This window comes from Herpailurus yagouaroundi, unplaced genomic scaffold (genome assembly GCF_014898765.1).
Source record: "Herpailurus yagouaroundi ecotype Mexico unplaced genomic scaffold, PumYag 184, whole genome shotgun sequence".
Classification (NCBI taxonomy): Eukaryota; Metazoa; Chordata; class Mammalia; order Carnivora; family Felidae; genus Herpailurus; species Herpailurus yagouaroundi.
Window position 1 is genome coordinate 38216556 of NW_024412415.1, and position 26977 is coordinate 38243532.

Consider the following 26977-nt stretch of genomic DNA (forward strand, 5'->3'; position numbering starts at 1 on the left):
CCGAGCGGGGTTTATTCCAACAGAGCCTAACAGGAAACTTGGCTCCTCTGACTCACTCTGATCCGACCTTATTAAGAAAAAAAGGATCAGGAGCCAGCACTGGGTAGGGTTTCACGCCAAGAGCTGGCTCCGAGGCAGGGGCCAGCCGAGCACGATAGCCTGTGCCCTGATCTCCCCACAGCCCCCAAACGCCTGAGGCAGCCCCTGCACGCTGCCTGGCTCTAGAAGAGGGGTCCTGCCTTCTCCACTCTTGGCTAGTGGGGCTCCCCTACCTCACAGCCATCCTCTGTCCACCCTCCATCCTTTCCCTTCCCTTCCCCTCCCTGACTGGGGGTACCCTGAGGCCTGTTTCCACTTCTCCTTCTCCTCCTCCTCTCCTGGCTCTGCTGCCCTTCTGGCTGGCGGGAGGGCCCTACAGGACCCCAGGGATTCCAAGCAGCTGGGGCCAGCACTGCAGGGGGCAGGCAGGAGGCAGGCAAGGCTTAACCCTCCAGGTCCCGGCCCCCAGTGAGCCTGGCTCGGCATGAAACCTAACCCCACGCGGGGTTGCTGAGGGGCCCATGTCCATCGGTTGCTGGCTGGATCAGGAGGGTAAACAGATGCCAGAAGCCACCTGAATCAAGCCCCACTCCGAGGCACAGCACGATGGGTGAATGAATGCTGGGGGCCAGGGCTCCAGGGCCCCCCCAGGAATGTCTACACTGGCCATCTTCCCCCAGGGGGGCTCCAGGAGTTTCCAAAGTAGAGGAGGATCTGCAGGGGCCAAGTTAAGGGCAAGTTCTTCCTAGGTGCTGTATAGGCACAGGAGGGAAATTTCTGCCCTTCAGTTCAGGAGCAAAGTTGGAGAAGGCAGCCCAGAGGAGGCCTGCAGAGGGTGACTTCTTGGATGCTAAGACATTCAAACTTCTGGAACCTCCCAGCTCTGCTGTCCTCAGAGAGGACAGAGAAACTCCCAAAGCACTCTTGAGGACCATCTCGTCTCATTCTCCAGGGATCAGATGTGACAACTGGATCAGAACGGAGAAGACAGAGGTTTGCCCAAGATGACCCAGACAACTTAATCACAGCAACAGGACCGGGCCTAGTTCCCCTGAATCCCTCTTTCTGCTTTTCTATGCTGACAGCACTTAAGGCCTCCTATCTCATGTCAAAGATAGCCCCTGGGTCTCGTTTTTAGCAACGTGCACACTCAGGTTATTGCCAGGCTGTGTTGACTCAAAAGACACAGAACCGAAACTTCGAGTGAGGTGATGCGTGGGAAGCTGACCTCTCCCAGGATTTCACAAGTTCTGCTCACCACAAGGGCATGCCCCCATTCTATAGACTGGGCGAGTAAGGCCCAAGAAGGAAAAAGCTACAGCTCCAGCCCCTTTGTACTCAGCCCAAGGAACTGAGGTGCACCTGGGGTCCAAAATTCAGCATGTCCCCAAATAGCCCACCAACAAGGAGGGGGTCTCTTAGCACTGACTTAGGAGAAGGGGAGCTCTGGAGGTCCTGGGGAGAGGCTGGAGTGGACAGGAGTCAGGGGCTCAAGCCCAAAGAGACCAGAGATGCTGGGTCCAAAGCAGGGAGAAATGGCCATAGTGGTAGAGACACCCCAGCCTTGCTCCGCCTGCCAGGGCCCCACTTACAGACACACACCCCCAGAGGCTCCTTTCTACTCCCTGCTCCATTCCCTTCCTCAGAGGCAGGTCTGTGGCTTGGCTAGGAGCTCCAGGGACTGAGGGAGCACAGCAGCTGTGGGACAGGCAACATAGCTAAAAACCGGCGGGCCATAGGGCCCCGCGGAGGAGGCCCCAGCAGGCGGACCAGGCTGCCCGAAACCTCCCAACGCTCCCAGCCTGTTGCTTATTCATTCAGAGTGGGAAAGCGCCAGCCCAGCGGCCAGCCAGTACCGGGCTGGCCATGTAAGGCCCCCAGGCAGTCCTGCCTGTCCGGTGCCCTGCAGAGAGCCTCGTGCAGCCCTGGGCACCGCCCCTGCCCTGCCCTGACCCCTTGGCCTCGAAATGCTGTCATCGGAGGAGCCGTCCCGCTCGGGACAAGGCCAGGATGGACAAAGCTAGAGCTGGGGCAGGCAAGGAGCCGTCCTGTCCTCGAGGCCGTGGGAAGAGAAGCACGTACAGGAGTACACTCCTGAGAGCCTCTCGGTCCACCAGGCCTCTGCAGAGGGGCCACCATGGCTGTACCCCGAGCATGCTGGCAGCTGGGGGCCCTGGTGTGGGGCGCCTGCCTCTGCGTCCTGGTGCACGGGCAGGAGGCGCGGCAGGGGCAGGGCTCGGACCCGGGGCGCTGGCGGCAGCTGATTCAGTGGGAGAACAACGGGCAGGTGTACAGCCTGCTCAACTCCGGCTCAGAGTACGTGCCGGCCGGGCCCCAGCGCACCGACAGTAGCTCCCGGGTGCTGCTAGCCGGCGCACCCCAGGCCCCGCAGCGGCGCAGCCAAGGAGGCCCCCGGCGTCGGCAAGCCCCGTCGCTGCCCCTGCCAGGGCGCGTCGGCTCGGACACCGTGCGCGGCCAGGCGCGGCACCCGTTCGGCTTCGGCCAGGTGCCCGACAACTGGCGCGAGGTGGCCGTCGGGGACAGCACTGGCATGGCCCGGGTCCGCACCTCCGTCTCCCAGCAACGACACGGGGGCTCCGCCTCCTCGGTCTCGGCCTCGGCCTTCGCCACCACCTACCGCCAGCCGCCCTCCTTCCCTCAGCAGTTCCCCTACCCGCAGGCGCCCTTCGTCAGCCAGTACGAGACCTACGACCCCGCGTCGCGGACCTACGACCAGGGCTACGTGTACTACCGCGGCGGCGGCGGCGGTGGCGCGGGGGCGGCGGCCGTGGCCTCGGCGGGGGTCATCTACCCCTTCCAGCCGCGGGCGCGCTACGAGGAGTACGGCGGAGGCGAGGAGCAGCCCGAGTACCCGCCGCAGGCCTTCTACCCGGCCCCCGAGAGGCCCTACGCGCCGCCCCCGCCGCCGCCGCCGCCGCCGCCCGCCGACGGCCTGGATCGCCGCTACTCGCACAGCCTGTACCACGAGGGCACCGCCGGCTTCGAGCAGCCCTACCCCGACCCGGGCCCCGACGCGCCGCCCGCCGGCGGCGGCGCCTACGCCGCCGACCCCCGCCTCGGCTGGTACCCGCCCTACGCCAACGTGCCGCCCGAGGCCTACGTCCCGCCGCGGGCCGTGGAGCCGCAGCCCCCGTTCCGCGTGCTGGAGCCGCCCTACCTGCCGGTGCGCAGCTCCGACGCGCCCCCGCCCGGTGGGGAGCGCGGCGGCGCGCAGCAGGGCCGCCTCAGCGTGGGCAGCGTGTACCGGCCCAACCAGAACGGCCGCGGTGAGTACCGTTCCGCGCCCCGCCGCCCACCCTCCGGGGGCACGATCGGTCACGGTCATGGCCGGCGGAACTGTTCCATGGGCCTCCCCTGAGCTAAGAAAGGAATTCCACAGCCACCGTGCGTCTCACCTCCCGACCTTCCCCGGGTCCTCTCATCGTTAGTGGCAGCATTTGACCAGGGAGGCCTGGGCTCTGACCCTGGCTTGATGGGTAGGGGCTGGAGGCCAGGCTTTGGGAGGAGGCACCTTCCAGACCTGGTTTGGGTCATCTGGGGACAAAGGGAAGGAGCCCTTCTCCCTGGCCCTCCCTCATTTCAATCAGGGCACCCTTGGAGATGCCCCTGAGCCAGCCACACAGGGTGAAGCAGGGAGCATCAACATCAGAAAACTTCAGGGTCAGCAGGGTCCTAGGGGATGCCCCTGGAGGTGTGGCAAGGTCCCAGGCACTAGCATCTGTGAGCTTGGCCTGGTTGAGCAGGAGGTTAGGGAGGAAGCCCTTCCCCTAGGCAAGAGTCCAGACTAGATGACAGGAGTTCCTTCAGAGGGACACAGCCAGGGCCAGACTAGAGAGGTAGTGAGGCATTGACCTGGGTGCAAAATTTAAGAGGATATCAAAAAACTCAGTAATCAAGAAAAGTAATATTTTAATGGCACTTTTAGATCAACAATAATGCAAACATTAAAAAAAAAACCTGTGATGAACAAAATATCCAGCCTTTAAGTAGAGTTAGTGGTGCCATGCCAAGCCCTATTGGAGCCTGAGGCAAACTGAAAGCTCAGAAGTACTGATCCCGTCTTTATTTAAACTTTTGATATTTTGTTCATCACAGATGTTTTGGCACTAGCTTTGGTTTTTAAAAGTATTGCCTCAAATACTACTCATCTTGGTTCCTTGAGTGTTTTGGCGCCCAGGCCAGTGTCTCACTCGTTTCGCTCGGCTCACTCTAGTCCTGGGCGTGGGGGAGAGTCCTGGGAGGGAGCTGCCGACAGGCCTCCCTTTTGGCATCTTTTGGGGGGAGAGGGGACGTGAAGACAGGACCTAGTCTAGGGAAGGCCCAAGCCGTCTGTACGTGAGAACACAGCGAAGGGGCAGATTTCCTTCTTCAGAGGGACAACTCCACACATGCTCTTAGCAGGCAGGCTACTGTGGTGAGGGCCCACTTGTGGTCTGGCCAAGGTTAGCTGACTGTTGGCCCATCTTCTGCTGTCCTAGAATTCCCCCTTTCCGCCTCTGTAGCTGCCAGTCCAAAGTCAGCTTTGGTCAAGGTTTTCCATGCAGTCCCCTGTGTGTCCACATCGCAACCCTGGCCTGCCTCCTTGAGGCGGCAGTCGGTGCCCCGATTCTCTGCTCGGCGCTGAGGTCGCTGCGTGGGACTCACCAGGGGAGGGCTGAGCCCTGCAGGGCCCAGGGGCACAGGTACACCGCCCACCCCCCTCCGCCAGCCTTTGCTACTCTGGCTCTGTCAGCACTGGGACTGCTGTCTTGTCTCCAGCCACACTGACCTGGGTGAGAGGCTGCCTCTTGGGGGTGGAGGTAAGGTTTCTGTCTCCCTAGGGGCAGCTGGAGCCCAAGGCTAGGGGTGAGGAAGGTCCACACTGGTAGCACCCACTCCTTCACATCCCTGGCATAGCACTCAAGTTGGGTGCTGAATCCCACTTCGAGAACCTGCAGGAGCTCAGGACAGGAGCTGGGGGCGGCGGGGGACTTCTGTGATGACGAACATCCTCCTGCCCAGCGTAGCCTCACACACAGCTGGTCCTCACCAGGACCATCCTGCAGCAGGGTGCTTCATAGTTGTGCCTCATTTGCTCCTAGAGCTCCTTGGAGGAGAGGTCATCCCATCTAGAGGGAGCTAAGCTTTCACGGTGGCTCTTCTTGGAATACACAACCTCAGAGTGGGGCTCAGCCAGAAGTGCCCCACTTTCTGGGCAGGGGAGAAAACTGAGACCTCAGATGCCATAGAACTGCTGGCAGAGTCAGGCCTGGGACTCCCATCTGTGCTCCAAGCCAGTGTGTTTTCTAGGGCCCCCTCTTTGGCCCGACAGTTCTTAAAGTTCAGAGGCCACCGGCCAGGGCAAGGCCAAGTCTGGACTGGGGGTGCTTGGCGCTTATCAGGGCCTCTGGTCTTGCTCTTGAGCCCCACAGTTCATTTGGGGTTAAAGACATTTCCCCCTGAAGGTAGACTACCAGGCGCCCAGTGTGCTGGTATGCATCCAATCCAGGCCGTGCTCTGGGGGAGGCATAGCATAGGGGACACATCAGTGCTATGGTTGGGCAGGCATTAGAGGGATGAGCTAGGGAGGCCCACACAAGGGGCCTCCCCAGTTAGGGGCTAGGGGCTCAGAGAGGACTTCCCGGAGGAGGAGGTACCCATGCATTGCTGCAAGCGATGGCCATCAGCATCCTCCAGGTGCTCCTTCCCCTAGTCATGGAGGGGATGGTGGGAGGGAGTTGGGGGGAAGGAGGGTACAGGCTAGTTTGGGGCTCACTGAGAAGCCAAAGAGGGAACAGGACCTTCTCCCCGATCATTGGTTCCCCCTCCCCACCCTGCTAGGCCCAGACCATGGAAAATCCCAGTTAAGAGAAGGCCAAGCCTTGTGCTTGAGATCAGACCCCCAGGCCCGGTGTGGGAGTCCAGGGCAGATTCTCCGGGACTGACCTCATTCCTCCTGGCCACACACCCAGGGGTCTGAGGCTAGGTGCTGGCAGCTTGTGTGTGTGTGGGCGTGGATGTGTCCTCACAACACCAAACACATGTGCGCACCGCCCACGTCCCTCCATGTTTGGGCAGTTTCCAAGTGCCTGTCCAGAGCCCGGTTTATTCCTCTGGCGCCTTCACCCTCTTCCCTCCCACCCAGGGCTGGGGCTGCCCAGGCCTCCTGCAATACCATTGTCTCTGACTCTGAAACTTGTAACTGGAGAGAAAACCAGGAAACAGAGGCCCAGAGAGGGTCACATACTTCGCCTGGCTCTCGGCAAATCCACGCAGAGGCCTGGAGGGTGACTGGTGGATTCCCGGGCCCAGCTGTGGCCCCTGCCTTTCCCTTCACCATGGCCAGGCCCTCCTCTCCCAGCCCCTCTTCTCTGCTCCTGCCTCCCCATAGCCTCAGCTTTTCTGAGCTGGTGGTCTTTGGGCTAAGCTGACTCCTGGTCCCAGAAAACCACAACTCTTTTCACAGGGCTCCCCTTTCCAGCCCCGGCCTCATTCCCCGGCCCTGGCAACCCTGTGAAAGCAACAGGGAGCCGCCTCCCTGGCCATTCTCCCGGGGCATCGCTGATGGCTGTGCCAGCCTTGCCTGGCGCCGTCCTCCGTCCCTGTCCTTGCATGGCCAATCAGAGCCCAGGAGGAAGCTGGGGCTGCTCTCAGCCTGTCCCTGGCCAGTCCCTCTACATGTGGGGCGGATAAATCCTTGCAGTGTTGACCATATTATTCTCCCGCTCGAGAGAGTTTTATAACTCCCGGAGGCCTTCAGGATAAAACTTAAATGCCTCAGCCTGTTGCTCTAGAACCAGAGGCATCTCTTTCCTTTTCGCCTCCCTGTCTCACGCCCCCACAGTCCCATGGGAACTGGGCTGCTCCTCAACCTGGATGTTTCACCTCTCTGCACATCCAGGGATGTTCCTAGGGTACTCCCCTCTCCATCTAGCGTCCTGCACTCAGGAAGCCAGACGGGGCCCCTTCGTCCCTGAGAGCAGCCCCAATGCCTGGCCCAGCCCCTACCCCCTCCCACGCCCCCCAGGCCACCTCCCGATCTCCAGGCCACCTCCCTACTTCCACAGGGCTTGGAGTAAATGCAGGGAAGGACAGAAACAGACCTCTACCCAGAAAGTGTCCAGAGTTGAGGCCCCAAGGCAGGGAAGATAATAACAACCCAGCCATTTGCTGAAGGGTACCCGCTGAGCTGGGTGGCTTAAATGTGCAATTTCATTCATTCTCACAGCCTCCTGGAAAGGTAGAGGTTATGCTCCTCTGGCACAGATGAGAAAACTGAGACCTAGGGAGGTCTCACAGCTGTGCCGCTGAGCCAGAATTCAAACCGAGCCCGTCATCTCTGCCTTGCACGGAGATGACCCCAGGAGGACCCACACTCCACCTACGAGTGGGGTGTGGGGGTGGGGTGGGGGGCAGGGAGAGAGCCTGGGCCTCCTCCACCAGCTCTCTGGGCCTCAGTTCCTCCAACTGCAACCCGGGGACAGAGAATGGCACTAGCGTTTGTGGGCACTTTGCACATCACCCTTCTTCATTCCCGCAGCAGCCCCACCAGCCAGCTACTGCTCTTTGCCCCGTCTCATAGATAAGGTGACAGGCTCATTTGCTGATTATCACACGACCTCTTAGTAGTAGTGAAACCGGGATGGCGGTCCCATCCTGGGTTCTTAACGGCCATACGTAATTTTTTACAATGTTATGTATTCTTGCTTATCCCGCACTCCTCATTTATCCACTCATTCATTTGGTACTTCAACAGAGATTTGACTGTCTGCTGTGTTCCAGGCACTGTGGTGACAGGGTGAGATGGGACAGTGGATCTGCAAGGCCCTGGACGCAAAGAGTCCCTTCTCGGCGTGGTGTCCACAAAGCCTTGCAATTCTCGCTGCAGATTCCAGGGCATTTATTTCACAAGCACTTCTGTCTTGCTCACTAAGTGTCTTATACTCTTCCTGGAGCTTCAGGATTAGAGGCACCGAATCCTCAGGACAACCCTGGGTATCATTCATCCCCATTTTGTAGATGAGTAAACTGAGGCCCTCAGAGGTTAAGTGACTTGTCCAAGGTCACATCACTGGTGACCGGGAGAGCCGGAATCACAGCTCAGCCTCCCTTCTTCCTTCCCTGAGGTTGCTTTGGGTGCTCCTTCAGGAAGAAATGGAGCCTTCAGGCCGAGGAAGCTGTTGTAAAGGCTCAGGCGAGCTGTGGCAACAGAGGGGCCTGGGTCCTCTTCCTGCTCCCTGTTTGGCAGTTGAAGGTCACTAGTGTCGGAACAAACAAGTTGTGTCCCAGGCAGCCTCGGCTCAGGCAGACTTCCTGTCTCCTCTGTTATCATCCAGTCGTAAGGCCACATCCTTTCTCCCCTGCTCTCAAACCCTCCATCCCTGCAAAAAGAGACAGTTCCTATTCTAAATAGTAATAATAGCCGCTGATATTTCTTGAGCGCTGACTATGCCCCAGACACTACGCTAAGCATTTTGTTTCCTTTTTTTTTTTTTTTCTTTTTCATTTAATCCCCCCAGCAACCCTGTGAGGTAGAGAGTATTATCCCCGCCATGGTGCAGAGCAGGACTAGGCTAGAGAAGTTCACAGTCCCTCATCCAAGGACCCCAGCCGACTCTCTGGGAAGGGTACGGCTCCTTGTCCGTTGTTTCTCTCAGGTCTACACCTCCCGGAAAGCCAAAATTTGGACGTCTGCCTCAAGTTCGCAGGCCCCACACAGCCTTCGAGCAGGGTGGGGCGTCATCAGAGCCTTACGGGCACCAGGCTGCGGCCACACTCGACCTGAGAGTTCTGGCCTCTTGTCCCCCCTCCTCCTTCTCCCCTAACCCCGAGGAGCCCCCATCTCAGTGTCCTCTCATCTCTGAAGGGGCCCCCCCACCCCCGCCAGCAGCCCCGGCCTGAGTCCACCCCACTCGTGTCCAAGCCGGGAACACAGGGGACGCTCCCCAGGGCAGTGTTGGAATGGCAGGAGAGGAAGGGAGGGAGGAGGCGGGTGGGCCGCCCAGGCAGCCCACACCTGCTTCCAGTTCCCGTGCCGGGCATTCCTGCGGAGCAGCAGTCGGCTCAGAGGCCGGAAGGAAAGGCTGGGTCTTGTCGCCTCCCCTGCTCTGACCTAACAGCCTCCCCGCCGCAGGCAGCCGGACCCGGAGGGCCTTTTTGTACGGATTCGGGATCACAGGGCTAGGGTCGGGTCCGGGTCCTCTCCCCCTTGCTGATGGGCACTCCGGAACTGGGCATTTTAGTGCCACCTAGAAATGAGGTGTCGGAACGCCAGAGCAGGAAGGGACTCGGGTGGGGAAGGCTTTGCCATCAGAGCCTCAGGAGACAACCCACCCTTCCTCCTGCTTGTAGACCAACTGGAACCGTGAGTTTTCCAACCCCAAAGCTGATCCTTTGTCAAAAGGAAGGACTTTTGGAGTCAGTCCCAGCCTTTGCTTGGTAATGAAGTCTGCTCATGCAGGCAGATGCTGCCAGACCCTGCAGGTACTGAGGCATGTGCTCCCCAGGGCACACAGGTGCCAGGCCCCGAGCTGGGTACAGAGAAGTCAGGGGTGCATCAGACCCAGCCCTGTCCCCTCCGAGATCTCGGCCCAGCAACCAGAAACCAGGCTACGGGGTGCAGGGGCCCAAGCCCACCGCTAGCTCACCCGTGTCTCCAGCCCCCACCTGCCGTGCACCAACCCCCGGACCCACAGCTGGGTGGCAGGTTTCTCATGAGGACACTCATCCATTCAAGAAATATTTATGGGTTGTCTTACTGCATGCTGGGCACGGTCTAGAGCTGGGTCTTCATTAGTGAAATGAAAGAGACAAAACCGTTGCCTTTGTGGACATTGTATTTTCATGCATAAACATAATAAATAGGTACAGAATAGAATGTGGTGAGCACTGATAAGATCTGGAGGGAGAGGGGGGATGAGCAGGTTGCTGGTTAAGGTCGGCCTCAGGAAGGTGACATTGGAGCAGAGACTTGCAGGAGGCAAATGAATGAAACACGCAGCAATCAGGAAGAGCATTCCAGTAGAAGAAACAGCCAGTACAAAGGCCCTGAGGCAGGAATTCCTGGGGTGGGGGTAGGGGGGTTCAAGTGTGTTCCCGGTTTGCTCACAGCAGAGTAGCCCAGGAGTTAGGGGCGTGATAGGAGGCAGGTCAGAGAGGTAACAGGACCCTGGAAGACACTGTGAGGACTTGGGCTTTTACTCTCTATCCTCTGGAGAGCTACTGCAGGCTTTGAGCTGATCAGTGACATTTAAACAAGGTCTCTGACCACTAGGCGGGGATGGGCAGTGGGGAGGCCGGCAAGAGGCTGACAGGAGGCTGGTATAGAGATCGAGGCGGAGGTGACAGCGGCAGGCAGGGCAGGAACGATGCGGGGGGGCGGGGGGGGAGGGTAGTCAGATTCGGGATCTATTTTGGAGAGGGAGCTGATGGGGTTTCCTGATGGGCCGGATGTGGGGTGTAAGAGAAAGACGGGCCAGGCGTAAGACAAAGGCGTGTAGCCTGCACAGCAAAGTCGCAGCTGCCATACGCTGAGATGCGAAGGCGGTGGCTGAGCAGGTTTTGTAAGAACGACGAAAGTTCAAGTCCCTATGAAGGGTCTGAGGGGCAGGGAGGGACCCAGGGGACAGAAGCACCCACAAAGACTTCTGGAGGTAGGGGCAGGGGGCACCCCGCCGGCCTGCAGGGGAAGGGAGGGCCGCAGGGGCGGAGGCTGTGTTCACACGGAGTAGAGTGTGAGGGGGTGAGGCGTGCAGGGAGGCAGCAGAGGGAAAGGCGGCTGACCTCCCCAAAGGTGAATGTCCGCCTCCTGCCAGCTCAGCCCCAGCCTGTTCCCATTGTCACTCATCTGAACGCACAGCCCCAGATCCCCTCCTCGGAGTTGGGCCCTGCGGCAGGGAGGAGTGAGGACTGTCTCTCCCAGTCGAGCGGGGGGCAGCAGACGTGAGCTGGCAGAGCGGTGGTCAGGACTGACAAGGTAGGCTTTGGGGCCTGAGGACTGTGTGCCCCTGCAAGGCTCTGGGTGCGTGTATAAGCCCGGAATTCCAAGACGAGACACCGTGGTGTCAGAGGCCAGGGGCAGAAGAGGTCAGGTTTGCTAGCGAGTTGCCTCCTGACCCTGCTGGCTATGAGATCTGAAAGGCCCGGTGAAGGCCAGACCACAAAAGGCCTCAGCTGCCACCCTGAGAAGTCTGGGTTTGATTCTGTGGGCAGTGGGGACCCACTGCAGGCTCTGGGCCTGGCTTTATGGCTCTCGTGGCCCCTTCTCCCGGGCCGGGATCGCCCCTTCATGGTAGGATGTGGCGAACCCCACAGCCACCTCGCCGACCTGCTCGCCACACAGGGGTGGCACCCCCGGACCAACCCTGACAATTTAATGTCCTGATTATCAGATGATGATTTCACAGGGCTGGGAGCTGCCCACCTCCACCCCGGAGGGCCTGTCAGCTCATCTCTGTGTGAGCTTGCTGCTTTCCCTACCTAAGGGCTCCTCTGGAGTCTGGCTGCTGAGCCAAAACATCCTGCTGCACACATATTTCACAACCCACTGACCGGTTCCTGCTGGACATTGTTTATCCTCCAGCCCCAGGCTCAAGAGATTAGGGCTATTTTGCATTCCACTTTCCTTCATCTGCTTCTTGTGAGCAGGAGGCCTGGGGAGGAAAGAGTTCAAAGGAGCTGAGGTTTATGGAACCCACAGAAAGGGGCAAGCCAAGAGGGAAACAGGTGAGGTGTGGGCAAGGGACAGGAATGTAACCACAGGCCCTCTGCACTGGGCAGCCTCCAGGAACCGCTGAGCAGGAGGGAACAGATTTCTCATGAAGCAGGAAGGATTTAGGTCAGACAGTGGGAGAATTTCCTGGCTGCTGAAGTATCGTCTGTAGAGGTTGTGAGAGGTCTTGGGCTCTTGCCCGAGGCTGGGGAATAGACCAAAGAGCTCCTGAAAAGTCTTTTAATCTCCAAGTGTTTTGGGAGCCATCAAACTGCTCATGGGCAGGTTAGGCTAGTGTGTCCATAGTCCAGATGGGGGAAACTGAGCCTAAGGAAAGGGAAAGGACTGTACAATGGGGGATTGGATGGGACGGCAAACTTGCCTTCCGATGTCTTTCCAGAGAAGGTCCCAGCCAAGTCCTGCCAGGGAAGAGGGAGACAGGCCTCAGCTTCCCCCAGGCTGGCATGTAGGTCAGCTTGGGGTGGGGAGCATGGCCGACTGTCCAGAGCACCTTGTGAAGGGGCCCTGGATGCCCACTCAGAAGAAGCTCCAGGGACAGAGCAGGAATGCAGAAGATCCTTATCCTCGGCTCTGTGTCTTCCCTGCCCTGGAGGGTCTGACGGGGTCCCCTCCAAGGCTGCCTGCAGCATGGCCTTGGGACCTGATTCACCTATGCCCAGCCCCTCCCCAGCCGAGCAGCAGCCTGGCTTCAGCTACCCCAAGGGCCTTTTCTGCCCTCTGACTCAGTGTCCCTCTAACCCTGGCCCAGACCCTGGTGCAGCCTGAATCCCTATGTGCCCAACCCCCACAGTCAGCACATTGCTTCTGGGGAAGGGTGCCCAGGACTGGCCCAGAGCTCCAAAAGGCCTTGAGTAGGATAGAGAATGATCAGAGCTGGATAAATGGAGGCAGTGAGGCCTGGAGAGGACCCAGTCCTGCCTCGGGTCACGTAGAAAGTCTGTGACAGAATAGGGTAAGAGGCCAAGCTCCTGTGTGCCTCCTGGGAGCAGAAGGCAGGATGCTGTTGGTGACCAGGGACTCCTTGGGTAGCCTGGGCAGACTGTACAGCCACACTTTCCATGGTTGGCCCCATCTTGGGTGTCCAACCCAGAAGACTGGCCATATTGGTCACGGAGGGTGCACACTGTGGAGTCCTATTTAGCAATGACAAATAATGAGCTAGGTAGATCTTAAAAGTTTATACATTGACTGAAAAATCAAGAAACAGGATGAGACTGTGAAACAGTATCATTTATGTACTTTAAGGATACATACCCACCCCCAACACGGTGCAGATTTTATACAGAGACACAGATGTTCAGGGACATATCTGAAGGTCAGGGGTGATGATGAAGGTTAAAAAGAAATGTTATTCTGGGGCACCTGAGTGGCTCAGTCAGTTAAGCATCCAACTTCAGCTCAGGTCATGATCTCACAGCTTATGAGTTTGAGCCCCACCTGGGGCCCTGTGCTGACAGCTCTGAGCCTGGAGCCTGCTTCGGATTGTGTCTCCCTCTCTACTCCTCCCCCACTTGTGCTCTGTCTCTCTCTCTCTCTCTCAAAAATAAATAAACACTAAAAAAATGTTATTCCAAAAGGGGGAGCCTTGTGTAGACCAGTGATAATGGTTTGTTTGCTCCGAAATGAGAATTATGCTTAATTCAGTCTCTGCATTTAAAGAAATGGGGGTGTCTGGGAGAAGTTCCCACTGGAACCCACTCTGTAGAATCTCCAGTGCTGGGTCCAAGGGTTGCATGATTCCATATATTCTGGATAAAAGGTTCCAGGCCCTCCTCAAAATTGTATCTCCACGACTGAGGGTTCTCCTGCCTTCCGAGTAAGCCTTACCCTCTCTCTAGAGACTTCCTTTTAAAATGCACACTTTTGGGGATGGGGGATAAGCACATGGTCCAGTTATAACTGTCTTTCACTCCACATTGGCCACCCTGCCTGGAGGGCCTGGTTGTACCCCATAAGCCAGAAACGGCAGACCAGTCCCCTATTCCTGCATCCGCGAGCCCCCGCTTAAGCCTTCCCTCACCCCCTTGTGACAACACATGGGCTGCCCCCCAAGTCCCGGCCCTTGGGGGCTGAGATCTCAAGCCTACAGGTCCCACTGCTGATGGAATGCCTCCTGGGAGAGCAGGAGGAGAAGGAGGCATTGTTCCTTCCTAGAGAAACATGCCAGCTGAGGGAAGGGCCTGGGGTTCCCAGGGGATCCCCTCCTCTGAAAGGCATAGGGGGACCAAGCCTGAGCTCCCAAGGCTACTTTATTTTCCAGCAGCTTCCCCCAGTGTGACAGAGGTAGAGTATGGCCAGGGGAAGTCAGTTAGGGGAGTCACAGGACCCCTGTGATGATCAGAGATACAGAACAAAGAAGATAAAATAATAGGAGTGATTCCATTTAAGTTCTAGAAAAGGCATAACTGTCTAAGGTGATTGAAAAGCAGATCAATAGTTACTTGGGGTGGTTGGGGGAGGAAAGAACTTACTGGGAAAGGCAGGACAGAACTTTCAGGGATGATGGAAACAATAATTAGCTTGAGGGTCGTGGTAGTCACGCTGTGTATGCCATTTGTCAAAACTTATCAAACTGTGTATCTTAAATCTGCATTTGACTGTGTATAGATTATACTTCAAAAAAGTTCATTTGTATAAAAACAGTGATAAGTAGAGCCCTAGGAGGGGGTGGGGAGCTCCTCCTAGGGCTGCTGCAACTCACTGTGCCACCATGGGCAAATTCATTGCCCTCTCTGAGCCTTGGTTCCCTCCAGCACCTCCATGTGCCCTGGTGCCTTGCAAGGAACAGGGTAAAATATGAAGTATTAAGCCACTAGTCACTAAAGAAACTTGCCTGACAGAGGCCAATGGGACGGGGCAGTTAGTCAGCCCCAAAGCATGGTGGGTTGCCTGCTTAGGGCGTGAGTGGTACCCAGTGCAGGATCTGGAGGGAAGTAGACACAGGTAAATACGATGGCATCTAATTATAGATCAATACAGATCCAGCGGGGAGACAGGAGAAGTATGTGAGCCTGGAATGTCACTGCCAGTCACGGGAGACTTCTTGGAGCAGAAGGCACCCGTGTGAATCTGAGATTCCTCAACAGTAAGAGGAAGATGGTCACCTGTGGCCAGGGCCAGGGCTCGGATTGTGACCAGCAGCTCTGAGCTGTCTGTCCTTAGTCTTCCTCCGGAATCCCCACATGTAGATGCTACAGGTGCCCCTCCCCCCATGGCTTTGAAGTTTACAAACAAAAAACAAAAAACACCTCCACCCACTCAGTTATAACCAACAAGGATTAATGATGTCAAAGCAATTCCCTAAAAATGGTTGTAAGTACAGAGTTTTTAGTCCATAATCTTGAGGTTCCGAGTTGTTGATAGGTGTCAGACCTCAGTGTGTGGCCAAAATTAGGGCTCAGTATAGGAGCAGGGTCGGGGCTCAGTCACAGGCCAGGAGTGTCACCAGCCCTCGCTGGCCCTGAGTACTTCTGGCCTCTTCCATAGCTGGCTTTTCTAACTTCCCTGGACTGCACAGCCACTCCATGGAGTGGCCTAGAGAGGAAGGGTCGGGCCAGAAAAGCTTTGAGGAGCCATCTGTGCATTGTTTATTGAAACCGGGCCTGGGGTGGGGGAGGCAGGCCGTCTGGCGCCAAATACTGGATCTCGTGAGGCTTCAGGCCCAGCTAACCCACCCCCACATAGTTGCTATGGGAAAGGCACTTTGATGATGGGGAGAGGGACCATTCCCGTCTTCCTCACCTCCCCCGCCCCCGCCCCCCCACCCCACCAGAGGCTTCCGGGGACCAGAGTGCGAGAACCAGCTTGGCACCGAGGTGGGCCCTCGCTTTGAGGGCCCTAGGATCCCTTGGGAAATGACTACAGGCATTCCTGGAGCTTGAGTAATGGGACCTAGGCTGGCCAAGACGGCCCCCCTCAGCCAGGAGCCACCTCATCCTCACCCACCCTTGTGCTCCAAGCTTCCTCTCCATTCCGAGTAGGTGAGATCACGCTGGCTGCCTGGACCAGGCTCCCGCGTGAGGCCCGGGCCCAGGGTGAGCGGGGCTGGGGTCTGGAGCCCAAGGGATGTGTGTGTGTGTGAGGGTCTGCCTCACCTTCGGGACCGGGAACCTGACAAGAGGGTTTTGGCAGCAAGAAGAGTGGCCGGAATCCGGTCTGTGTGACTCAAGTCCCCGTACCTTACTTGTCCCCCAAGAGCAGAGAGCTTGAAAGAAACTAAGCAACCTGTAGGCTCATGTCATTGCTTATCTACCAGAATCCCCGAAGCCTGAGGGTGAGGGGACAAAGAGCCCCCGGCGCGCAAACCCTGAAGTCAGTGGCCAAGCTGGGATGGAGCTGAAGGCTCTGGAGTGCTCCCTGCCCACCTCCCACCCCACCCTGCCCCCACCACTCCTGCACGCCCGGCACCAGATCAGATCTTTCCTTCTTTATTCCAGTGCGGAGACGGTCTAGACACCTGAGTTTGGTTTCTGCTAATTCCTAATTATGCTCCCTGGGACCAAGTTGTGCACAGACGTGGGGGAGGTGCAGGGTGGACAGATCCCTGGCTCTAGCATGTCCCAGGGTACAAGTGATCACAGGAGCTGAGCACACTCCCGACTTCCCTGGGTCCTGCAGGGGAGGAAGCCGGGCCCCTCAGGTTGCAGGCCAGAAGCTGCAGACAGGGGAGGGTGTGGTCAGGTCTGGGGGCCGATGGCAGGAAGAAAGGAATCCTGAAGAAGGTCGGGCTGGGCGCCCAGTCCGAGAATCCTGCCCTGTCAGCAGCCTGCTCTGGGGATGTGTTTTCCCACTAGCCCTTCCCTTCCTGTCCACCCCACTTGTGCCAACCAGCACTTACCTGGCCCTGCCCATGAGCTCTCTGGGACCCACGTGGGGCCAGGACCCAGGGTTCTCCTGGTGGTTCAAGAAGAAAGCTGTCTGCAGACGGGGGCTGGGGTCCGGAGGCCTGGGGAACAAGGACAGGGAGGCAGTGTCTGGAAATTGCTTGCTTCAACTTAGTCCTGCCTCCAGGCCCTTGTTCGTGCTGGTCGCCCTGCCAAGAATACCCTTTCCTTTTCTCTAGCTCACCAAACCTTATCCTGCCCCCCAGACCTCGCTCACGTCCCAGCTCTTCCAGGGGGCGCTCAGAGGCTCCCACAGCATGGAGCTCCCCCACCTCTCTGGCCCACACCTGAGCCCAGGGGAAACAGTTCCAGTCACACCCCTGGCTCAGGTTGGGAGGCTTCCTGGAGGAGGCGACAGCCTGTGTAGAGGAAGGAGAACAGCAAAGGGTGCTTGGGGCTGGGGAGGTCTCTGGGCTTTAGCCGTGGCCAGCCTGACACCCCTCGATGCCAACTCTTTCCCCCACCTCCATCTACCCCACTCCATCCCCAGGTCTCCCTGACTTGGTCCCGGACCCCAACTACGTGCAAGCATCCACTTATGTCCAGAGAGCCCACCTGTACTCTCTGCGCTGTGCTGCGGAGGAGAAGTGTCTGGCCAGGTAAGGAGGTGACGATGAAGCATGGAATGTCCGGACAGGCTCTGGGACTCACCCTGAGCCTGTGCTCATGCCAGCCAGGCTGCCTACAGTCTGAAAGACCCTGGCCAAGCCTCTGAGCCTCTCAGGACCCTGACCTCTTCATCTGTGAGCCTTGCCTGCCCGCAGGGAGTCAGGAAGAGAAGGGAACAAGCGAGCATTTCTGTATAGGTCACTATACAAGGAACTTTACTGGGGCATTTAATCTTCACTCCAGCCCTGAAAGTTTGAAGTCGCCCCAGGCGACTGGGGAGCAAAGAGAGGAACTAAAACTTTTCCAATCTGAGCTGCCTCACGAGAAGGTGCTCCCACAAGGACCCAGGGAAGTCCAATGGGGGAACGAGCCTTCAGGATAGAGGGCAGGAGTACAGAGCCCTCTCCAAGGAGGACAGGTGTGGCTCTCCAGCAGGGGCAGTGGGCGCGGGTGACAAAGGGGCCCCAGTTATGCGTGGCAGTAGAGAGACCGGGAAAGGAGACCAGTTTGCAAGAACCGGAAGGTGAGCACAGCCAACTCTCCGTTACTCCTGGGCGTCTCTGCCTCCTGTCGCCCTTGCTTCTGAATTTATTAAAGGCGAATATTCTGTTCAAATACATATGCTTTGGGGACATCTCCCTGTGCTAAAAGAATCTGTTAGAGATTACATTGTCCTGACTCGTTTGTTGACATCTCTCTATGTTGAGAACATCTATTTTTCTTAATTACTTGCTGCCTTCCCCCCCCCACACACACTTTGGAGTCTTCATTTACTTTCACTTTTCAGTATCTGGGAAGCCCTTTGGAATTTCCACATTTTCCCACTTACGGACTTGCTAGTGCACTGCCACTCAGTAGCTGACCACAAGGCCTTATCTGTCTGTCACGGGATAAGACGCTTACACCAGATTGTAACTTCACCCACCGCTTCCTAGGTCCAGAATGTCTTGCCCTTGATCGTGGGTGACCAAAAGCACGGAAAACGAGACTGCGGATAAGGAGGTCCACTGTACCACTCCGCTGGCCTGCCCAGTCAGGTCTGGTCTCCCCTCAGTTGTCCCTGGGAAGGGAGCATAATGATCGTGTTCCTGCTGTCACCAGCCCCTCCAGCAGTGAGCCCCTGACAGCCTGCAAGGCAGTCCACTGAAGCTGAGTTTTGAGGAGTTTGAGTCAAAGCTAAATTATCATCCCATCTTCATGAAGCACCCTGTGGGCCCAGACCCGAGCTCCCAGATGGGCTGGGGAAGAGGCAGCCCGGCCCCCTGTCCTGGGCCACTGGAGAGCGGCCCCTCAGCCGCCCCGATGACAGGACCCAGTCACAGAGAGTGGGAGGAGAGCTGGCATGAGTGGCTCACGGTCAGAGGAGGAGAAAATGGTCAGAGGAGGAAAGGCCAGCAAGGGCCGAGGTGGCAGAGGAAGCTGGGCGTGGGGCACAAAGCTAGAAGAGCCAGCGGAACTGAGGCCTGGGATGGTGGGGCTCTCCGGGATCACGGGCGGCGTGGGCTGCAGGCAGGGCCCAGACCAGGGAGGGGACGTGCTCCAAGTCTCACCGCGAGTCTGTGGCCACGCCGGGCCTAGAACCTAGACCCTGATGGGTTCCCACGGTGTGCCGGGCTGAACAGAAGGGCAGGATTTAACTGAACAGAGGGAAGGAGGATGTTTTGTTCCAACCCAGACACAGACAGATTCCAAGCCTCCCCCAGACAAGGCCAAGGGCCTTACGTCCTGGCAGACAGGAGCCTGCACCGCCTGTGGTGCAGACATCCTCTCAGAGAGAGCTGATCCCCACAACTGGCCACCTCCTGCCTCTGGCTTTAGGACCCAGACCTTAATGAGTGCCAGGGGAGTGCCCCTGAGGCCGGCCTGGACGATTATCAGCAGTACTCTGACGAAGGGGGGGGAGCTCCAGTCAGCCCTTCTGCACGTGTGTGTCTCTGTCTGCCTCCCTCCCCTCGCTCCTGTCCCTCACGCCTCTCCTCCCCCTCCCTTTCTCTTTTCACAAAGCCCATGTCAGCTGGGAATTGGGGGTCAGCAAGCAAATTGTGAGCAGGCAGTCTGCCTCAGACCTGTGCTCCCCAAACAGAAAAGGGCAGATCGTTGCTCCAGAAGCCACACCGTCAGGGAAAGGACCTAGTCACACCGACCTAGCTCAGAGGAGCGTGTGGCATCAGGCTGTGTATAGGCAGTGCTGTTAGAGCTCACAGGCCATCAAGGGTCTTCTTGGTGGGGCAATCAAGGCAGACTTCCTGGAGGAGGGAGCCTGTGTCGCGCTTAGGAGGCTGGGTGAGTTCTGGGTCCGACGAACAGCACGGGCAAAAGTATAGATTAGCATGAGTGAAGTGCGTTTTTGAGAAACAGTGTCTGAAGCTGGAACCCAGGATGTGTGGGGGAGCAGCAGGGCAGACAGGAACGGGAAAGTGAAGGGACTCTGACATGGAAGAGCCCGAGCCTGTGTCTTAGTCCTGCACCTGAGACATGGTACTTTGGTCAACAACCGGGGCCCCATCCAGAGGAGGGACCACTTATCAGAATCTCCTGGATGGGCCATTCTTAAAAAGCCCTCCAGAGATATCGATAGGTCCCCCCCGCCCCCAGAGGCTGTCCCCCACCGAGAGTCACCTGCAGATGAGATTGTCATCGCCAGACCAGACGCTGCTTTAGGAAGACTCCTCTGGCAGCTGCCGGGCCACAGGGCGGAAGCCGCAAAGGAGGGTACAGCCAAGCCCGTGTGGTCAGGAGAGACGGGGAGAGACCTGAGTCCCAGCCTCAGTACAGGGAGTCAGTTGTGAGGACGGTCAGGGACAGGTCAGCTGGCTCTGGGCGTTGGTGACACGGCACCCAGCCCCACCCCGGTCCCCCACCCTGTCCGTGCAGCACGGCCTACACTCCGGAGGCCACTGACTACGACGTGCGGGTGCTGCTCCGCTTCCCCCAGCGAGTGAAGAACCAGGGCGCCGCGGACTTCCTCCCGCACCGGCCACGGCACGCCTGGGAGTGGCACAGCTGTCACCAGTGAGTGGGGCCCTCTTCTCCCCCATAGGTGCCCGGGGAGGGGCAGGGGCTGGTGGGAGGGCCCCGGGTGGGGCCCCTCCTCTCCCCCCCCCCCCCCACCGCGTATGTGCTCGGGGCGGGGCAGGCGCTCCCGGGAGACATTTGCTGCCATGGATCCACCACTGGGGCAAGAGTTCCTTAGCAAAAGCTAGACTGCAGGAGGGGGACCTAGGAGGATCCGTCTTAGGGGACAGAAATGTCTAGAGTACGGGGAATTGCCCGAGGGAGGCTGGTACAGGTGGGAGCCCAAGAAGGACGTGAGGAATCCTGAGGGGGTGCCCTCCCAGGGGACCTGGCCAGGTGGGGAGCCCCAGAGACGCTGCCCTGAGGGACACGGGGAACCAAGGAGCCCCAGGAGCCCAGACTGGTCAGGAGGCGGTGTCACAGGAAGCCCAGGGGTGACTAGGCCCCCTTCTTTCCCTCCTCTTGTCCTCTGCCCCCAGACATTACCACAGCATGGATGAGTTCAGCCACTACGACCTGCTGGATGCGGCCACAGGCAAGAAGGTAGCCGAGGGCCACAAGGCCAGCTTCTGCCTGGAGGACAGCACCTGTGACTTCGGCAACCTCAAGCGCTACGCATGCACCTCTCACACGCAGGTCCGGCCAGGCGAGGGCACCGCGGTGGGGACACGGGAGCATGGGGGTGAAGCCTGCCCAGGGGAGTGGGGCCAGAGGGGACCAGGGAGCAGAGGGCGATGTCCAGCTGGGCCAGGCTGAAGATGGGTCAGCGCCAAGGCTCCACTCAGCTCCGTCAGAGCAAGGGTCTTCTCACGGGTCATCAGGCCACCACAGGGCCCCCCACCCCCTCCCCTGCCTGGGCCCCTCCCTGCATTGCCTCCCAGGCGTGCTGCCCAAGGAGAGAAAGGAACATTGCAGCGAAACGTAGATGGCGTGGTGTTCCATTGCCTGGTCGTCCACCCAAATCCACCTTTCTATCAGTCTGTCCAAACATCCACCGAGTGTCTCTCTGTCCTGCCCCTCTGTCTCTTCATCCAGTCCTCCATCCATCTCTCCAGCCATCCCCCTCCTTCAGTCCCTTCCGCCTGGCTATTATACCTCCCTGTTGTCTCTCTGGTCCATCCACCCACTGGTTTCAGAAGGGACACACCCTGGGGCACCTGGGTGGTTAGGTCGGTTGAGCGTCTGACTCTTGATTTCAGCTCATGTCATGATCTCACGGTTCTTGGGTTTGAGCCCCGCACCCGGCTCTGGGACTCTCTCTTTCCCTCTCTCCCTCTCTCTCAAAAATAAAGAAATAAACTTTAAAAAAATTTAAAAAAAGAAGGGACACACCCACTCTGAACAGCTACCCCGGGCCAGAGGAAGGTGGGACCAGACTGCTGGAAAGGCACAGGGTGGCACCCCAGCCTTGATCCTGTCCCCTCTTCCCAGGGCCTGAGCCCCGGCTGCTATGACACTTACAACGCGGACATCGACTGCCAGTGGATTGACATAACTGATGTGCAGCCCGGGAACTATGTCCTCAAGGTGGGCCTCCTGGTCTGGGCCACTCCCCCTACTATTGCTTGTGCTCAGTGCCCCTGCCTCTGGGATATGCTTTAGCCACTGGGGCACCCCCTCCTCCCCCAGCTGCTGAGGTGGCATCCTGGACATCAACCTGGAGTGGGGGTCTCCTCTTCCTCCTGGAGGCTCTTAGCCTCAGGCCGACAGAGCCTCTCTTTCCATAGAGACACCAAGGCACCTTCGGCCCAGGTGCGGTGATGCTACAGGAGGCAGTGACACTGTCTTCCCTAAGCGACAGAGGATTTGAAGTGCGGTGCACCCCCCTGTCTGCAGACAGGGCAGGCTCTGTGCCATCTGGAAGGGGACCCTGCCATTCTCTGAAGAGACCCTCCACTCCTCACAGCGACCCCTGCAAAGCCCAGGGCTCCTGTGACCAAGAGTCCCTTCTGGCCTGAACCCCTCCTGCAATGAATGCTACTCCAGAGCCACTTCCCTGGGGGTGGGGTGAGAGTGGGTAGAAAAGCATGTTAAGGACACACAGCCCCATGTGGTACATCCATGCAGGCTGTGCTGGGGCCTGGGCATCGCGGTCTCACCTGGGGAAGTCAAAGGTCAGCCTCCTCTGTGAAGGTGCAAAGCAAAGGTGGGGAACCATTCCACCAGGGCCCCTGGACCCGCAGCTCCACACCCCAGAGCAGCAAAGACAGAGCTGTGAGCAGTGACGATGGGCTTGGGAGGTGCTCTAACCTGCATGAACACAGCCTGCCGGGAAACCTGCATTCAGAACACAGCAACCCGGAAGCCACTGGTTACAGTCCGGTCCCAAGCACCTCCCAGCAGGCTCAGAGGCCCCTCTGCTCAACTCACCCGGGGGCCAGGGTTCTTCTCCTTCCCTTGGTTCATCCACTCACCAGACATGTACAAAGGACCCTCTGAGTTCCAGGCAGTAGGGACTGGAACCGCATAAGTAATGCACAATTCCTGCCCTTGGGGAGTGTAAAGGATTTAAAAGTAACACGTTCTTCCATGTTCTGCAAATATTAGTCTGGGTGTAGCCTACCCCAGTGAAGCGCCCCCTCCCCAGTTAATCCGACATTTAGAAGGCTTCCTGTGTCCCAGTGGTTCTTCAGACAAAAGGCACGGGTGGGCCATCATCTCACTGAGCGTCAGGTTCTCCAGCTCCAGGGCGGGAGATGCCACCTGGCAGCAGACAACCCTTCCATCGGTCATGTAGACAGGCCTGGGTGGTAACAGGGTGCCAGCCTCAGACTCAGGAGACCAGCCTTGGTATCCCTGCCCAGCCCCTGCCCCCCATTCACTGCTGTGTTCCCTGGGGCAGTGACTCAACCTCTCTGACCCTGAGTGCCCAGTGGAGGGCCCCACCTGGCCCAGGCTCTGGCTCCGGGGAAGCTTCCCACATTCCTATAAGGGTGATCTGGCGATGTTTTCTTTGACCACGAGCTGTCTCTTCTTTCCTCTCTCTCTTTCCATGTCTCTCCACCAGTGTGGCTCTGTCTCCGTATCTCTTGGTCTTGAGGGGTCTTCCTCCATCATCCTATATCCTTCTGTCGTCTGTCTCCTCCACGTCTGTCTGTCTGCGTCTCCGGGGCCTTCCCTAATGACCAGGTGAAATGCAGCCCCCTGACCAGGTCCCTTTGCCCTCTGCTCCCCTTCTTCTTCAGGTTCACGTGAACCCGAAGTATATTGTTTTGGAGTCTGACTTCACCAACAATGTGGTGAGATGCAACATTCACTATACAGGTCGCTATGTTTCTACAACAAACTGCAAGATTGTCCAGTAAGTGCACACCCACCACCCTCCCCCCCCCCAGCCCCTTTTCTACCCTTGAGGTCGGGGGGGGGGGGGGGCGGGGGGCGGGGTGGCCAGGGAGTGGCAGGCAGGGCTGCATGAAATACACAAGATACCTGTGCTTTGAGTCACCTTCCTAGCCAAACCCAGCTGCGGCTGGGCCCAGCCCACAGGCTAAGCAGGAGGAGCCTCGTCCATGCCAGCCCCAGGCTGAGTGCTCGCGGTGGAAGCCGGGCCCTGGCGTGCTGATCTGGGGCCAGATTGTGTGGCTCCAGGTGGGAACCAGCAGGAGGCAGCATAATTGGGTGGAAGTCTGCAGTCCTGCCTCTGAGGCTTCCTCGCTCTGTGACCATTGGGCAGTTCGCCTCACCTCTCCGAACTACTTTTCGCAACTACAAAATAGGCCCTTCCCCTGTAGGCTTGTGAGACTGAAAGATTGAAAGGCCTGATGTCTGCGGGTTGGAGAATCCTTCATAACGGTGCTCAGTGAATCGTTAGTGGCCTTATCAAGTGGATTGAGTTCAACAGCCCCGAGTTAGAACTGATACTGGCTGGAATGAGCTTTCATCCACGCCTGGGCCCAGTCGTAGGGGAAGCTGATGCACTCTGGCCCAAGCCTTTGGCGGGGTCCTCAGTTGCCACTTTGCAGAGGGACCCTCTGCTTACAAACTCGCAAAGAAACCCCACCCCACCCATGTGAATTTAAAATGATCAGACCACAGCAACTCTTTTCCACTTAAAAACAAACAAACAAAAAGCCCAGGAGTTGCTTTAGGCCATCAGCTGGGTGACAAATGGCAGAGATTCCAAGGCCCAGAGAGTCAGCATATGCTTATCAATGATTCACAGGTGTGAAGTTTAGCCTGTGACCAGGCTCAAGGCTCAGTGTGTGACCAGGGGCAGGGCTCGGTGTGTGACCAGGATTAGGGCTCAGTGTGTGACCAGGATTAGGGCTCAGTGTGTGACCAGGATTAGGGCTCAGTGTGTGACCAGGGTCAGGGCTCAGTGTGTGACCAGGATTAAGGCTCAGTGTGTGATCAGAGTCAGGGCCCATTTAGATACAGCCCTTTTACCCTTGGCTGCTACCATTAAGCTAACTGTTCGCACACACCACCCCCACCCCCACCCCCACTACACCACATATGCTAAAAATGAGAACAGCAGCCTCTAGTTGAATACAGAGATCAGATTCCTCATAAATTGAATTTGATCAAAATTGTCAAGGTCACAGAGTCTGTCTAAAACAACTGACTCCTGCCCCATCCCTGGCAACTTGGCTCTCTCATAGGCCTGGGTTTCTGACCTCCTTCCTCCTCAGGGCCTCTCTTATTCAGCCATTCCCAGTTCAGGGGCCATCTCAGTGGTAGAGGGCCTCTGGGAAGCAATTCTGGGGAAGGAGAAAGAGGAAGGAAGGAAGGAAGGAAGGAAGGAAGGAAGGAAGGAAGGGGCACATAAGAAAAAAGGGGGTCAAGGGATACGCAGGGAAGCAGGGAGCCTGCATCCCTCTCTTTTCCTGCCTGCTGCTGGGAAAGGTGGATTGAAAAGCATCCCATTTTCTGGTGATGCCATGAGCTAGGCCCCTCAGCAGGGCAGACAGAGAAGCAGCCCCATGCACCCCTCCAGCTCCCCTGGGGCCTGCGGGCCAGGGAAGGCTGAGGCCCTTCTTTCCAAGCCCTTTACATAAGTGCTTGGAAAGGCTCAGGTCTTATTAGAGCGTCTCTGCTACCCTGACCGCAGGCGGGCGGCCGGGCCAGCGCACAGGAAGCCGGACGCAGTGTTCCCAGAAAGGCCATGGGACTGACGCCTGTGGGTTTCGCTCATGTTTCTGAAAAGGAAGAAGGAGGCTTTTTTGAAAAGTACTGAGTTAGAAAAAAAAAAAAAGTGTTTCCAGACAGTAGCAGCTCTACTAATGGCCTAGAAAACACTGTGGAACTCGGGGCATGGGGAGGGGGTGGTGCAGAGACCGCACCCTGGGTGGGTCGGTGAGTCCATGAAGCCCCTCTTCTTGAAGCTGGGGCCTCCCGTCCCAGGGATCTGGGCTGTGGAAGAGGAGCCCTCAGCTTGGGAGGCAGAGGTGGGCTTGCTGACAGTCGAGTGAGGGGTCCTGCCCTGCAGCCTACCACTGTTCTCTTTCTTTCCTTAGATCCTGATCTCGGAGAGAATGGACACACGGCCAATGTCCCCACTTCCCAAAGCCAGCCCGGCTCCCCAGGAAGCCTCCTGCCAGGACAGACCTGGCCCCGAGGGGCCCAGCCCCCACCCACAGGCAGGGGCAGCTGGAAGCCACAGGCATCCCTCCCTGCCGGCCTCAGGGAGCAAACGCAGACCGAAACCACAGGGATTCCGGATGCCAGGCCCAATTTTGTACTTAACTCTTCTCTACAACGTTATTTTGTCGATGGTTGGTTTTTATTTTTTGTATTTTGGCCTTACCACAGAGCAAGATTGCCCAGACCCCGGGCTGAATAAAACAAGGTTTTTCTACTCTGTGGTTCTGCATGTGGCCTGCCGGCTGGACTGGCCAAAGCAAAGTTGGGCTCAGGGGACATCCTCGGGCTTCTTCCTTCCCCTAGCAGAATGTGGAAATGGCAGCCGCCACCTTCCAGGACCACAGCTTGACCAAGAGGGCATCCAGCCCAGTGTGGAAACCCCATGGGTTTATCCCAAGGCCAAGTCCACAGTGTGGGAAGGGGTCCACATCCCTGAGAGAGGGGTCCTGGCAGGATGGGGTGGGCAGCTCTAGCCCACTCACCCCTCCTTGGGGTCTCCTTCCTCTGCCTCCCCTCCTCCTGCAGCCTCGCCCCCCCCCCCCCCCCGCCCCACTTTCTCCCACAGTCATTCACTCTTCCAGCCACCTGTCTTACTCACGTATTGAGTTCCAACTGAATGTCGGGCCTGTGCCGGGGCTGAGCATCAGTCTTGCTCTGGGGCAGTTCACAGGGCAGGGAGGAGAGTGTTCACCACACCTAGTGAGACAGCCCCGGGAAGATGGTAGAAACTTCTGAAGGCAGGTGGCATCTCCCAGGAAGGGAAGGGACAAGAATCTACTTGGCCGAGGGGAGTCCTGGCAGGAAGAAGCAGAAGGAAGGCACCTCCCCTCTGTCCCTCCCAAGAGCCCTTAGGCTATCTCGGCTGGCCCCTGCCACCTGCTGCTGCTGCCGGCCTCCTTCTTTCCTAGGGGATTAACACTAGTGAGAAAGGGCAGGGCACTTGGTCCAAGAACCAGGGCTCTAGGGTCCAGGGCCAATTCTGCTGCTCACTGGCTGGGTGACATTGTGAAGGACATTGTGGAGAGGGAGGGCTTCTCGGAGCCACACAGTTCTAGAAGGGTCCTGGCCCCAGCCCACTGGAGCCCTTGGACCACTCCCCAGCCCCGTCAGCAGGACG

The 26977-nt window shown here is 58.0% G+C and overlaps 1 protein-coding gene across 1 annotated transcript; it reads left to right on the forward strand.

Moving 5' to 3' along the window:
* Positions 1–1837: 1837 nt before the first annotated feature.
* On the forward strand, positions 1838–26074 carry LOXL1 (lysyl oxidase like 1). Its single transcript, XM_040493224.1, has 7 exons — positions 1838–3326; positions 17144–17252; positions 20137–20274; positions 20757–20913; positions 21709–21804; positions 23463–23578; positions 25734–26074. Exons 1-7 carry the CDS (start codon positions 2177–2179, stop codon positions 25738–25740), a joined length of 1773 nt encoding a protein of 590 aa, XP_040349158.1. The 5' UTR covers positions 1838–2176; the 3' UTR covers positions 25741–26074.
* The last annotated feature ends 903 nt before the right edge of the window (positions 26075–26977 follow it).

Coding starts and splice junctions, on each gene's coding strand:
- LOXL1 (XM_040493224.1), top strand. CDS start 2,177: ATGGCTGTACCCCGAGCATGCTGGCAGCTGGGGGCCCTGGTGTGGGGC. Junction 17,253..20,136: donor GAGGAGAAGTGTCTGGCCAG/GTAAGGAGGTGA, acceptor CTGTCCGTGCAG/CACGGCCTACACTCCGGAGG. Junction 20,914..21,708: donor CATGCACCTCTCACACGCAG/GTCCGGCCAGGC, acceptor CCCTCTTCCCAG/GGCCTGAGCCCCGGCTGCTA.